This window comes from Entelurus aequoreus, linkage group LG24, assembly GCF_033978785.1.
Source record: "Entelurus aequoreus isolate RoL-2023_Sb linkage group LG24, RoL_Eaeq_v1.1, whole genome shotgun sequence".
Taxonomy (NCBI): Eukaryota; Metazoa; Chordata; class Actinopteri; order Syngnathiformes; family Syngnathidae; genus Entelurus; species Entelurus aequoreus.
The window spans coordinates 27197748-27213352 of record NC_084754.1 but is presented as its reverse complement, the minus strand read 5'-3'; the positions used below and the strand labels follow the sequence as shown (position 1 = coordinate 27213352).

The 15605-nt window shown below is 38.4% G+C and overlaps 1 protein-coding gene across 3 annotated transcripts in view; it reads right to left on the bottom strand.

The window, feature by feature from the left end:
* hipk3a (homeodomain interacting protein kinase 3a) overlaps positions 1 to 15605 on the bottom strand; it is a 66049-nt gene that overhangs the window by 37217 nt on the left and 13227 nt on the right. For all 3 annotated transcript variants that reach the window (XM_062036216.1, XM_062036218.1, XM_062036217.1), the window contains exons 2-4: positions 3733 to 4721; positions 3457 to 3648; positions 2485 to 2666 (exon numbers count right to left, since the gene is read on the bottom strand). In XM_062036216.1, coding sequence (XP_061892200.1) covers positions 2485 to 2666; positions 3457 to 3648; positions 3733 to 4721 — 1363 coding nt within the window. The remainder of the gene's footprint in view (positions 1 to 2484; positions 2667 to 3456; positions 3649 to 3732; positions 4722 to 15605) is intronic.

Genomic DNA, 15605 nt, shown 5'->3' with positions numbered 1-15605 from the left:
CCAGCTTGTTGTTGTTTAGGCTTGTTATTAAAGATAAAGTTGATCCATCACCACCTTGTTACGTTTGTTTGATATACAGTAATGTATAGCACTTTATATTGTGTTCAAAGTAAGGCTGGGTGATATGGCAAAAAAATTATCACAATAAATTTTTTCATATCATTCGATCTCGATTAATATCTCAATTTTAAAAATGTTTAATAAAGTTGGATTGTCCTGTGCAAGATTTTACTGAGTACCGTTGCAACACTACAGTATCTTGTTATAGACATTTCTGCCATGTTTGATCAAGGTAATATATATGCTAACAGCTGACAACTGTAGTTTTCTTCATATCTATAATTGTGTTTACTAGAGGTGCGAAGCTACAGGTAACCCACGCTACAGTCAGTACTTGGGTTTTAGGGCTACGGTTCCGCTTCTTTTTTGGTACGTTTTGGGGGGTAAAGAAAAGGTTTTTCCTTTCAAAGTGCTCTTTTTATTTTTGTATTTGTCTTGTCCCCACAAACTTCATTCTGCAGTAAACAAGTGGTGTACTGAATACTTTAAGACTTGTTTTCAAGTTAACATTTAACACTTTCAAATTGTAAATTACTATTTATATTCCTTGATTTCTCGTATACATCAGTGCTTCTCACTAGTGGTTTGGCAAAGAGCAAGTGGTGACCCAGATTTTGGATTTTTTTTTAACTCTAATTCATATTTAAGGAAAATACATTTAAGTGCAGTTTAAATTTGAAGTACGGTTAAATAATGTGTACCAACACATAAAACATATGCAAAGATTATTTCAGGAACAAAATGTTTCTTATCCACAAACTCAGATGAGTTGAACAAAGTGTCTGCAGTTTTTCTGAGTTTTTTAGTACACATCTGATTGTGTTGAACCAAAGCAAACACAAACAAAAACGTTTGATTAAAAATATTTAGATATAAAATGTATTTTTTTCCTGATTTAATTAGTAGGTGTTTATTCTCGCAGTCGGACCAATACACAAAGACATTATGTGCCTGCCTGCGAGACCGCATCCATGGCAGGATTACTGCTCAGACCACAAAGTGAGCTCAAGCAGTCAGTGAGACTAAAGTCTGTCACTGAAGTTGCTGCTCCTTTTAAATGTTGTTTAATTTTCTATGCTAGTGTTAGCCATATTTCTACATTTTATTCTTCAGGGCTGCACTTCCGGCTACTTAAGGAGGAAGAGGTTGAATTATGTTGTGACGAGCCTGACTTTGACGATGGTGGACAGAGATGATCGCGCACACACACGGACACAAACACGTTTACAAAAACACACAGAGACACAGACACGCACAGGATCATGGTCAATAAAGGTGGATTATACAGACCACCATTGCCTCCCTACTGTTTACTACTGCGATATTTTCTAAGACATTTCCGCCATGTTTGATCGAGGTAAATATGGTAACAGCTGATCAACATGATCGAACTCAAGTTAATTGCGATCATCGATCACGATCATATAATTACCCAGCTCTAGTTCAAAGTGTACAAACCATTAAAATATGAACTTTTGTAGAGACTGGAACTCATTTTTCATATTTATATTTTTTCTTAGGGAGAAAGTTGCTTCACTATGACCTTTTTGATTCACAAACCCTGTTCAAGAACCAAATATGTTCGTAAACCGAGGTTCCATTGTATACAGCATGGTAAGAATACGTGGGAGGGTTACGGTGCTCGCAGACGCTAACATACTCCGCGCGGAATGTCTGCAGTCAGTAGAGCTTCGGTCATCCCGTGCATTGTCTTGTTCAAGATACCTGTGCTATTTTCTTGTGAGACCGTTACCATGAATTGATTAACGTGGACCCCGACTTTGAAAAACGTATTCGGGTGTTACCATTTAGTGGTCAATTGTACGGAATATGTAATGTACTGTGCAATCTACTAATAAAAGTTTCAATCAATTCAATCAATCAAAAAACCCTATTTCCCACAATCCTTGCACATTGTTTAAAATGTTCTGTCAAAGGGCCCTACAGTGATGACATGGAAGTGGAGCTGCTCTACCGGCTGGCTGTGCAAAGCAGTAAAACTAAAAAATATTGCGTATGCACTAGGGCTGCCCGATTAATGTACTTCAAATCGATATTGAGGTTTTAATTAGTGCGATAACATAACTGCAAGAGGCTGAGATTTTTGTGTTTCTCCATCGTCAACGGCATCTGAGTGACAGACATGTTAGCCAATCAGAATGTTTGTGCCTTGCGTTTGTTCGTCTCGCGCTTAAAACTGGAAGAAAGAGGTCTCACTCTGTATGTCGCTCTTAGCACCCGAGCGCGTTTATTTAACAGTACAATTAACTGAACACAGTGAGCCCTCTTTTCAGTCATCCACAATCTTTGTTTTGGTGGCTGGAGCGCAAGAGTCAGCTTTACACATACAGAAAGCACTTACAGCCTCCCATAAAGAGCCTAACGGATGAATCTACAACTTCCGGAGAAAGTGTATCCACTCACCTGTAATATCTGGATTGCAGGTAAGTAGAGCAGACGGCCTTCGAGACATGACTGGCTGAGCCAAAGTCAATAACCTTGACCCTGTATGGCTGTTTGGACGGGTCTACCAGCATGATGTTCTCGGGCTTCAGGTCAGCATGAATCAAACCCAAGGACTTTAGTTTCTTTAACGCTGTTGCCACCTATAAACACCCAAATTTAAAACAGTAAAATAATGAATTAATTACAGGTAATTCTGCTTGACACAGAGGTTTTACTCTTAAAGGGAACTTGTGCACTCACTGCTCAGAAAATTTCGGCGTAAATGACAAATTGGATTTGAAAAACAAAGTCGGACTAACAAATAAAATCATCTGACAACTCAAACCATCTATAAAAAAAAGCTCTCGTTTTGTGTTTTTAAATTACAAAGGACACCAGCCAGAATACTTAGGCCAGTGGTCTCACATGAGCTACTTAGCTCGCAACATGACTATTATTCAAACTGTTCAATTCAGACGTTAAGCCATGAAGACAATGGCTGCACTGTCAGAACAGAGATCTTCATTGTAAATAAAGTACAATTTAAATGTTGCCAGCCATATAAATAACATACAACTTTATCATTAGTCCTTACTCTTTGTTAAAGTAAGTTGAAGACCTGTTTTATGTTCCATGCCTTGTTTGCACTCACTTCTCGGATTTTTGAGAGTTCAAATTGCAGGCATAAGACATGACTTTAACTGTAATAACCCAGAGCACCAGCTTGAGCAAACAAAAGACCAACTGGACATCAGTTTGGCCTCATTCTGTCAGTTTTTTTATTCAGTTCAAATGGAAAGCCCAGAAAAAGAAAAATTTTGCTATCTTTCGGTGGCCGACAGGGGTGTGAGATTGTATTTAATATTTGAATAAATAAACATATTTAAACATGATAGTATCTTGTCTGAATATTGATGGTATGTTTAAAGTTTGCACAAGACATCACATCACCTGCAGCAGAATAGGCCGGATGATTTTGAGTGGCAATGGGCTGAACTTGTTCTGCTTGAGGAAATCGTAAAGGTTTTGCTCAAGCATCTCAAACACCAAACAAGTGTGACTGCGATGCTGAAAGCACTCCAGAGCGCGCACCACATTGTGCTCGTATGCACTCTCACTGCTCAGCCGGGCAAGGATCTCCACCTGGAAACATGTTAAGATCACATGATGTTATAACATTTTAAAAAATGGTGCGCTTTCAACACTTTTCTTACAACACATTCTCACCTCAATTTGTCCCTGGCGTGCATATGATGGGTGGTTCTTCAGTATTTTGACAGCCACCACTTCATTTGTTCCCCTCTTCCAGCACTTCACTACCTGACCAAAGGTTCCACGACCCAGGAACTCCAACACCTCATAGCTGTTCTTCATTGAGCAAAGAACCTCGTGATGAACTAATTGATAGTCACCATCTCCTGTTCCTGATTTGTTTATTGTTGCTCCGACCACCGCCTCAGTGCTGCCGTTAGACCTGATTTTTGTCCCACTCAATTCATTCCCAACACCCGTCCTCCCTGTGCCAATCTTGTTGTCTTTAGAAGGCAGGGTCCCCTTGCCTTCTATTTTAACAATGTTCTGATTCTCCGTGCTAGTTTGAAACATTGCCACAGGAGCAGGCAGTGAAGGTATGTCAGATTCCTCATCCACTATCTGCATGGTTCCTATACAGTTCTTATCTTGCCGTAGTTCTTTAACTTCACCTATATTCTGTTTGAATCTCTGTTTCTCACCTGAGTCATGGATGTCATAGCCCCTTTCTGTTTTGTTTGTGCTCTGGTCCTCTTCAAATCTGACACAATGCGTACCTCTTACCACACAGTCCTGGCCTCTTTCCTGTGGCCCTCTGCTTTTACACAAACAAGGCTGATCTTTGAACCTAACACGTCCTTCTCCTAGTCCATCCCAGCTTTCTACAGTGTGCAATCCTGTCACAGGAAGTGCTCTCTTCTCTCTTTCTTCAGTTGCTGTTGCCCTGTGCAGCCGTTCCAATTCAACATCAACTGTTGAGGGGATTACGTTGTTTGGAAATGCAATTCCGTAGTTGACTCCAATCACATAAGTCTTCAGTGCAGGTTGTATGTGAAAGGCTCCGCTGGTGTTATTTATGAGGTGGGCTTCCCCTGGGTGTCGGTTGCTGCTGCTATGAGTTCCAAAGGCACTTGTTTGAGCTGAGTGCAGGTGTGATGGCTGAACCAAGACTTGCGAGGCCATACCTGAAAATAAAGGTGAACAAAACCAATCAGGTTTAGGATATACTCTCACTAGGCCATTCGTACTGTGCTTGACTTGGGCGTAATCCCCCACCGTTCTCTTGGCACACACACTGGCCAGCGCTCAAAAGGAGCATTGTGCCCTATCACTTCTACACTGCTGTATTTCTGGAATTTTACCGACTTTATAGATTTCCAGACGTATTTTGAGTCTTTCTGATAATATTGCGCAAGATGGTAGCCATCATTAATTACTTGCAGGAGGTGCAAATCCGTTGATTAAAATGACATATGTAATATGCACACAATGAATTGAAAAGTTGTAACAAATCCCACCTGGCCTTTTTTTGGAATTTTGTCCATCAGTCACAATCTTTTTGCGAGACAATCACTCACAATGATGTTGATGTCGTGAGTCCTCGGGACCCATAGGTGGTGAGTTGAGCGGGTCCCTGGGAAATTCAATGGGTCCCGGTTAAAAAAATGTATTTCTTTGTTTTATTATTCTATTTCTTAAATTATATTCAGTGTTAAACTCCTTTTATGATGGTATGATATGGTTATAATAAATATATTCATCTATTTTCAAAATGTTCATAAATGGCAAGTAAATTACTAAAATTCAAATAAAAACAAAATGGTGTTTCTATGGTCTGTAGTACCAAAATAAAATGTCAATTAAAGTGCTGATTTTTAACAAATGAACAAGAATTCTCATCACCATGACAGTCAAATGATTTGTCACCAAAATCTTCTCATCTGAACTAGGGCTGGGCGATATGTCAAATATACTCGATATATCGCGGGTTTCTCTCTGTGCGATATAGAAAATGACTATATCGTGATATTCGAGTGTACGTTCTCACGCAGTTGCTTTTAGCTGCGGGCATTACACTACAGGTGTTTCTCACTCTTTCTTGTCTCTTCTTCGCACAGAGACATAAAACAAGCACACCTTGTTACATATGTCACATACTGTTGGGCGTGCAACGTCATACACTCTCGCCGAGCAGAGAGGTAGCGGCATGGGTAACGTTAGCTGTGATGCTAGCGGAGTGGTGCGAGTGGTAATACGAGAGAAAGAAGGTGCGAATCTGGTAACAAATGAAGGAATAATCAATTCCCAAGAAAACAGGTCCATCGTCTGGCGGTGGTTTGGCTTCAAGCGGGAATATGTTGAACAGACAACCGTAATATGTCAAGTATGCGGCAAAAGTGTTGCTACAAAAAGTAGCATTACTGCTAATTTGTAGCATCATTTGAAAAGTCACCCGCTAGAGAATCAAGAGTGCTTGAAACTCCGCATGTCAACATCCCGGCCGGTGCCACACTCACAAAATGCCCAACCAACCATTTCCAGATCAATACCGTATGAAAAAAAATAGTCAACAGAAGGAGATAACGTCCGCAGTAACCTACCACATAGCGAAGGACATACACCATCTGATTTCCTATTATGCAGCTAATTTTTATTTGACAGTTATTGAAATATCTTGTGTGACATCATGCACAAAAGTGCACTTTATTTGTTTTACAACTATTGTAGTGGCGTTCTGTACAAAAAGTCCACTTTAATTTAGTGTTGTTTTGATATGTCATCTTAGTGACATCATGCACAAAAGTGCACTAATAGCTTGTTTTAAAATGTCTCTGACAATCTTGCACTTTCTATTTTGGAAATTACATGAATGTTTGTGCCACTGCTTAATAACTGTTTAATAAATACAGTTTTGGTAAATTGACTTAATTGTGATTTCCCTCTCTGCATGAAAGTTTCAAATTAGCATATATTAATGCAGTATGAACAAGAATGTTTTAATGTAGACACATAGAATCATCATACTGGTGTGATTATATGCATCAAGTGTTAATTCAAGGCTAAGGCAAAATATCGAGATATATATCGTGTATCGTGACATGGCCTAAAAATATTGAGATATTAATAAAAGGCCATATCGCCCAGCCCTAATCTGAACATCAACTAATCAAATGAACTGAACCAATCACTGTGAAACTTTTAGTGTAATTATTTAATGTATTAGCACAAAAAAAAAAAAAAACACTGAAAAAACAAAACGAGAAAAAACGGGATCTCTTTGGAAACGCGATGTATGCGCAGATGCAGTTTGGTCATAGAATGGCGGTTGCCATTCAATGTAATTTTTTATCACCACAACCGGATTATATTTTATTAATTTCATTACAGCACGTCCTCTAAAAGTTAAAACATAATCGACACATATGAGCACAGAATCAAGCAGTGGAAGTGTGGGTTTATTTACAATGAAGTTCATATTTTTATTTGTTGAAATGAAATCAGCGATAACGGACTACCGGTAGTTGTTTCTGTAGCGGCTAAATTAGTATGTCGCAATATTTTCTACGTACGAGGGGATCACGTCTACGCCAAGTAGATGCGCAGAGATAGATGTGCAAAGAGTTGAAACAGCGCTTGTCCAGTTGGCTAACAAAGTTTTTTTTTGCCAGTTACTGTGATTAAACACAATATGTTAAATGTTTACAATGTATCGTTTTTCATGGGAAAAATTAGTTGCGTCCCCGGGACGCATGGATAGTGAGCTTAGTGCCTACTTTCAGATTTTATTGCGTCAGGGACGCATGACCCGTACCTAGCAACATCACTGCACTCATATGTTTTTCATGTATTCTAACTCGAAAATAAATGCTAGCAAGAGTCAGCTAATAATGGAGGTAATGGGATTTGATCAATTCTGCCTATAAAGCGCTCTAAAACCCTCCCTCCGAAAACCTCCATCAACGTTTTTTATACTTAAAGTATATATTTAATATAGTGACAGGCACATTGAATTATAACAATGTTTACCTACTTTTGTAATTTTAAGCATACTGCAGAACATTAATTTCAGACGCATCACATTGTTGCTATTTGCTTCAACAATAACCACTACCGTATTTTTCGGAGTATAAGTCGCTCCGGAGTATAAGTCGCACCGGCCGAAAATGCATAATAAAGAAGGGAAAAAACATATAAGTCGCACTGGAGTATAAGTCGCATTTTTTGGGGAAATTTATTTGATAAAATCCAACACCAAGAATAGACATTTGAAAGACAATTTAAAATAAATAAAGAATAGTGAACAACAGGCTGAATAAGTGTACGTTATATGACGCATAAATAACCAAATGAGAACATGCCTGGTATGTTAACGTAACATATTATGCTAAGAGTCATTCAAATAACTATAACATATAGAACATGCTATACGTTTACCAAACAATCTGTCACTCCTAATCGCTAAATCCCATGAAATCTTATACGTCTAGTCCAGGGGTCGGCAACCCGCGGCTCCGGAGCCGCATGCGGCTCCTTGACCACTCTGATGCGGCTCAGCTACATACATGCCGACCCCCCGATTTTCCCAGGAGACTTATGGATCTCAGTGTCTCTCATAGATTACTCCCAGGGAAAAAATAATCCTATTTACACTCTAATTACTAAATAAAGGGCGTGCCCTAATTGCACTGCAGTAATTGTCCTCTATAGCATTTACATACAGCGTGCCAGTCCAGCCACATGTTGTTATTACTTGCACACACAGGAGACAGCAAAGCATACTTACTCATCAGCCACACAGCTTACACTGACGGTAGCCGTATCAAACAACTTTAACATTGTTACGTTACAAATATGCGCCACACTGTGAACCCACACCAAAAAAGAATGAAAAACACATTTCTGGAGAACATCCCACCGTAACACAACATAAACACAACACAACCATTACCCAGAATCCCATGCAGCCCTAACTCTTCCGGTCTACATTATACACCCCCGCTACCACCAAATCCCCCCACACATCAACCCCCCCCCACCCCCCCCCTCTCCGTGCGTTGGTTGAGCGGAAGAGTTAGGGCTGCATGGGATTCTGGGTATTGGTACCGTCAGTGTAAGATGTGTGGCTGCTGAGGTAGTACGCCTTGCTGTCACTTACGTGAGCAAGCTGAAATTGCATTCTACGTGTGGTCGAGCAGGTACACTGTTAGGGCAGACTGTAGAGGGCGCCAAATACAGTGTCATCACGCTCTGATATTCGGGAGTCTCCCGGGAAAAATGGGAGGGTTGGCAAGTATGACGCTATCAAGCGCTATTCATTCAAAACTCGCGGGCTGCACTAACATCAAATTTCCACATTAAAGTGCGTGTGTCGGAGACCCCTGGTTAACATAGCACAAAGCATTTAAGCTTTGTATGCGGTGTTTTTCATTTTAAATTTTTAAAATTTTTGTGGCTCCCATTACTTTCTTTAATTTGTGAAACTTGCCAAAATGGCTCTTTGAGTGGTAAAGGTTGCCGACCCCTGGTCTAGTCTCTTACGTGAATGAGCTAAATAATTTTATTTGATATTTTACGGTAATGTGTTAATAATTTCACACATAAGTCGCTCCTGAGTATAAGTCGCACCCCCGGCCAAACTATGAAAAAAACTGCGACTTATAGTCCGAAAAATACGGTACTACTAAATATGCCAGACTTCATGAGAGACAATAACGACTACTATGGGACAAATGACAATCCACAACCTTTTAATGTCTTTCTCACGATCTCCAGGTCTAAGTTGAATGTCAAAGTTGAGCCACTTTATCGGTTAATGGCTTTGTACTACACCGCACCGCTAAAAGTAGTTTCTCTGCATTTGCACTTATAATAACAATATCACTAACATTTTGTTAATATGAAATCACAACGTGTAAATAGAGTATTATTGGCATTTTTTGGATGTTTTACAGGGCTTTATTACAAAATGTTTTTTGGACACTGAATGTATCCAACAATTTTTTTGTGTTTGAATTTTGTGAACTGAATTTTTTTCCTCAAATTATGCCGACAAATTAAATCAATCAGTGTAAGCAAAATTGTTGTTTAAAAATTCCGTTAAAAAAATGTGTTTTAAAATTCAGTGTGTAAAAGAAAAAATATTTATATATCACTAGCGGTAAATTTATTCCAGTCTTAGAATGAACCAATGAGGTGTCAGGTTTGAAGTCACGTGAAACGGGTCTTGCAGAGTTGGCAAACCGCCCAACAGACCTCAGCATAATAAAAAGGGTTTCTCCTTAATGTAACTGATAGTGGCGCAGCACCATGGCAAAATCATAGCCGCCACAACTTGAAAATAAGTTTTTTTATGTGGAAACAAATTAAAGTATATATAAAGTAATAATGTATTGTAACCTCTAGAAGAAGTCAAAAGTCAGATGCGATTTTTAACTTTAATTGCCAATCTTATGCTAACAACTGGCCAAGTTCCAAGAGATTTTACCTGCCGTGGAAACACTTTCATTGTCATGCTTCCCCGGGCACACAACACTTCCTCATTCACGGCCAATCCACTTTCAGGTACAGACGGCGTTTGCAATCATAGGAAAATTATCAAAACAAAACCACACAAACATAAAACATTAACATCAGCAGGTCGTTACAGTAGGAATGGATATATAAAGCCTATTATTTGCATATTATTCATTAGTAACGCAGCAAAAATTTGGCTGTCGGAAAAAGACTATCAAAGAAAACAACTTTGCCGAAACCGGATGTTATGATGTAAACAAGACGCACACGATGGTCTGGAGCAGGGGTCACCAACCTTTTTGAAACCAAGAGCTACTTATTGGGTACTGATTAATGCGAAGGGCTACCAGTTTAATACACACTTAAATAAATTGCCAGAAAAAGCCAATTTGCTCAATTTACCTTTAACTCTATGTTATTATTAATAATTAATTATATTTATCTTTGTGGAAACACTGATCATTTTAATGATTTCTCACAATAAATATATATAGAAACAGATAAATATCAATATGCAACACTTTATTTTTATATTTTCTCTAAGTGCACATTTTTCAAATTGAACATTTTCAAATGATCACTTCTAAGACAGTCTTGTGAAATCACTAGCTAACTAGCTAGCCACTAACATTTTTTAACAAATCATGAATTACTTTGCACCATGTTTGTACAAATAATAACTCATGTAAAATACAAAAGTCAACTCTCAATTTTTTAAATAAATCGTGTCCCACTTTGAACTGGACACCAAATCTGTTATCTGTTTCTTTGTCAGTTAGTGAAGACCAAACCTTTAAAATATTTTCTTGGATTTTCAAATTCTATTTGAGTTTTGTCTCTCTTAGAATTAAAAATGTCGAGCAAACTGAGACCAGCTTGCTAGTAAATAAATAAAATTTAAAAAATAGAGGCAGCTCACTGGTAAGTGCTGCTATTTGAGCTATTTTTAGAACAGGCCAGCAGGCTACTCATCTGGTCCTCACGGGCTACTTGGTGCCCACGGGCACCGCGTTGGTGACCCCAGGTCTGGAGCATAGCCAGCATGGCTGCGACAGGAAGGTAACTTTAGAGGGGAACAGCACTTTTTTTGGAATTTTGCCTATCATTCACAATTATGAGAGACAAGAAGACCAAAGTTTTTCCGGTTTTTTTTTGCATTCTAACAATCGACTTGTTTTTGGTGGCTAGCAATGCAGCTAATGAGAGCAATCGATGCTGCCTCTAAAACACTTTAAAAATACATGCAAAAACCGTCAATCCTTAATTTACATTCCATAACCTGTATGATAACCAAACTGTAGCAGCATTGGTATTGTAAGCGCGAACACAGAGGAACTCTTTTTTTTTTAGCGTAGTAACACATCGGCGTGTCACGGTATTGGCCATAAAAGCTAACTACGGCGAGAGATAAGCTAGATTCTACGACAACACGAAACCTGTTTTGAGTTCATAATGCACAACACTGTGATAGGACAACAGTCTCTACTGACTGAAAAACATTCAATCATAATACAGTATCTGTAAAGTATTCGCCCACATTTTATGTTTTGTTTTGACACAGCTAGCCAGACAGCATATGATGTCTGACATGATAAACGCACGACGTGCTGCGTGTATCATGATCAACATAAAGTGTGACTCACTCGATGGACAGTTGTTTGTCAAAGTCCAGCAGGCCGGGGAGGATTTTTCCGGTTTTCTTTGGGGAAGCACTCCATTTATGTCGAAACAGCATGGTTTCAAATTCAACATTTTGCAGCTTTGAGTCACTTCGCCTCACTCTTTCGGCTTCCGTCTGCTCCAACGTCTCTCTGTCTTTGTGCTCACTCGTAGAAGCAGCAGTTCACCCTCGATATACTAAAATTCTAAAATATAAAGTTGTGAGTCCTCATTTGTCCAAAAATAGTCGCCATGATTAGAAATCACACACGCCTTTGTTGCCGGAAGTAGGACACAGTTGTAACTAAAAGTTGGAAGTGCGCTGCTATGGAAATGGAAATCAATGCGCCGAGGAATTAGTTCTGGCAATGATTAAATCGACCAAAATACAGTAAATATTACATATTGTTATGAACATGTTTGGTATGACATTATATACATACATATATACATACATACATACATTTTAACATGTAAAGCGACTTTGGGTACTTAGAAAAGCGCTATATAAATCCCAGGTATTATTATTATACATACATACATATATATATACATATATACATATACACATACACATACACATATATATATATATATATATATATATATATATATATATATATATATATATATATATATATATATATATATATATATATATATATATATATATATATATATACATACATACACACATACATATATATATATACATACATATATATATATACACACATACATACATACATACATATATATACACATACACACATTTGCAGTGTGTATATAAAACGTTGGAAGGTTTTGAAGTTGTTTTAGAGTGTTTTGTAGGCTACAGCGGTGACTCCCATTATCCACATCTTCCAAGCATTTACTTTAAAACCAAAAAAAAAAAGACATACGTGTTCTTGTCTCTCATAAGCATTGTGAACGATAGGCAACATTCCAAAAAAAAGTGCAGTTTCCCTTTAACACTGTATGTCCCCAAAATGTGCAAATATTAGGTGGCTTTTGAGTAGAGAAAGCCCAACTTGAGCAGCAGCGCAAAACACATGTGCTGCAGCTCGCTTTTGGTTGGGGACATCTAGGGACAGAAAAAGTGCAGTTACCCTTTAAGCACTTTGCACGTTTTGTTTAAGATACTGGTACCGGTATATACCGTATATCGCCATTCGGCCTAAAAATACTGGGATATCAGTTTTGGTCCCTATTGCCCAGCCCTATTCCAAAGTACTATAGAACATATTCCAATAGTTCAAATTTAGACTTTTGAGTGACATACGGGATAACTTGCATTGATTGGACTCACAGTAGTAATGCTGATAAGTTCCACAACTTCCAATTTACGTTCGAAAAAAAAAGTGCACTCTTTCCAATATCACATGAAGGTGATTGGTTTTTGCCTTCTTATTTGTCCAGCTTCCATACTTGTTTTTATACCCTTTGAAAGAAATACACTGGAGACTAACTCCTTCGCTTGCTAGCTTGTATGCGCTAGTTTTCTGAGACACTTTTGTTCATGCTGGCAGGATGGAGCAGCACTTTTATTGTAAGACAAAACTGTGCGGTCGGTCTTGACACTTTTGACGACAGGTGTTTGGAGAAAGAGTGTTGAAATAAAATGTTCCACACGTTCCTGCTGGTCGTTCTTTTCTTCATACTGAGCTCGGAGCAGCCACCGGTCATCTCACAAGATCCTCGCTTGCTGTGTATTTTAATCAAGTGACAAAAGTGACGTGATGATAGATCATTTTTACTCTATTATATATTGCCTGGCGGTTGGCCGACACCCCCCTCTGCGATTGACCGGTAGTTTGCAATCGACCTAATCGGCTTGCCTGGTTTAAAGTGTTCATAAAAAAGGATCCAAGCACATACAGCGGATTACATGGCCAGCAGCATTTAGTGCTGCACGACCTGCCTCTTTGTAAGACCTGTGTTACATGACTGCAAATTTGACACCTCATTGGCTGGTTTTGAAACAGGATCGATTCCTTCAGTCTTAATTTACCAGAAGTGGGTCTTGAGTTTAGTAGCAACGAATATTTATGCAGTGAATTTTTCTGCAATGAATTTTAAAACACTATTTTAACAAACTGAGTTTTTAAAACACACAAAGTCACAAAGTTGTATTCAATAAAATGTAAAAAAAAAAATATTTTTAATTCTGGCAACCCATTAAGGCTGTGGGTCTTTTAAAACCTCATTGTGGTGTTTGTATACTCCATTTTTTTCTAAACAAGGTAATGGTAATCAACTTGTTTGCTATCCTTTTATCCAAATGAGAATCGATAGGAGAATAGATAAAAAACTGAACCGTTAAGCAGAAACGAAAGTGGAATCTGAATCGTTAAAATCTTATTAATTCCCATCCCTAGCTGACATCACATGTTGGAAAATGTTACAACATGTGATGTTACAGCAAATTCTAAAAAGCTTGTTTTTAAGGCAAGCCGCTCAAAAAGGTTCATTATGTCTTCTTATTCATATACTCTTTCAAATTTTCTTGTAATCAGACAATATTTTTGGTATATTTAGAAGGGTCATTGGTCAGGTGACCCTTCTGAAGAAGACTGCAGATGACAGTCGAAACATGTCAGGTAAAGATTCCATCTAAATATACCGAAAATATTGTCTGATTACTACAACGGTGACTCCCATTAGCCACATCTTCCAAGCATTTACTTTAAAACCAAGAGAAAAAAAAGACATACGTGTTCTTGTCTCTCATAAGCATTGTGAACGATACGCAACATTCCAAAAAAAAGTGCAGTTTCCCTTTAATACTGTATGTCCCCTAAATGTGCAAATATTAGGTGGCTTTTGAGTAGAGAAAGCCCAACTTGAGCAGCAGCGCAAAACAAATGTGAAGGGTCAGTGGTCAGGTGACACTTTTGAAGAAGACTGCAGATGACAGTCGAAACATGTCAGGTAAAGATTCCATCTAAATATACCAAAAATATTGTCTGATTACAAGAAAATTTGAAAGAGTAGAAGGCAAGATATCTCCACAATTCCTCCATGGTTTGATTTCAAATTTTCAGGACTTAGGGTGATCCCAAATGTCAGCTTTTGATCAATACTTTGTTGATGAACCTTTGGTAGCAATTACAGCCTCAAGTCTTAAAATGAATGCAGCATTGTGCAAAGGAATCTTGGACAAAAACCAACGCTTCGCATCCAACCTGATGGAGCTTGAGAGGTGCTGAAAAGAGGAATGGATGAAACTGCCCAAAGATCGATGTGCTAAGCTTGTGGCATCGTAATCAAATATACTTGAGGATGTAATTGCTCATCCTACTGTTAACTAATGCAGTATCTTGTAACAGACACTTCCACTTTGATTGAGGCAATATATGCTAACAACTGTCATTTTGTTCAAATATATAACGGTGTTTACCAGACGTGCAACAATACAGGTAACCCACGCTACAGTCTGTACCTGGTTTTAGAGCCACGGTTTGGCTTCTATTTCTGTAGTTCTCGTGGGGGTAAAGGGAACAACTTTTTTTCCCCTCAAAGTTTTTTTTTTTTTGCTTGTCATCACAAATATTCTGCAGTAAACAATGTATCAGTGGTGTAGTGACTACTATTAAACTTTTATTTCAAGTTAACGTTCACTAAACAACACTTTCAAATGGTAAATTATTTGTATTCTTTAATTACTTATCAGTGCTTCTCACCAGTGGTGACTCACATTGCAAGACACTTCATCCTTGCTCCTGATGAGTCGTGGTTAGGGCCTTGCATGGCAGCTCCCGCCATCAGTGTGTGAATGGGTGTGTGAATGGGTGAATGTGGAAATAGTGTCAAAGCGCTTTGAGTACCTTGAAGGTAGAAAAGCGCTATACAAGTATAACCCATTTACCATTTACCATTTGTCTGATTAAATTAGT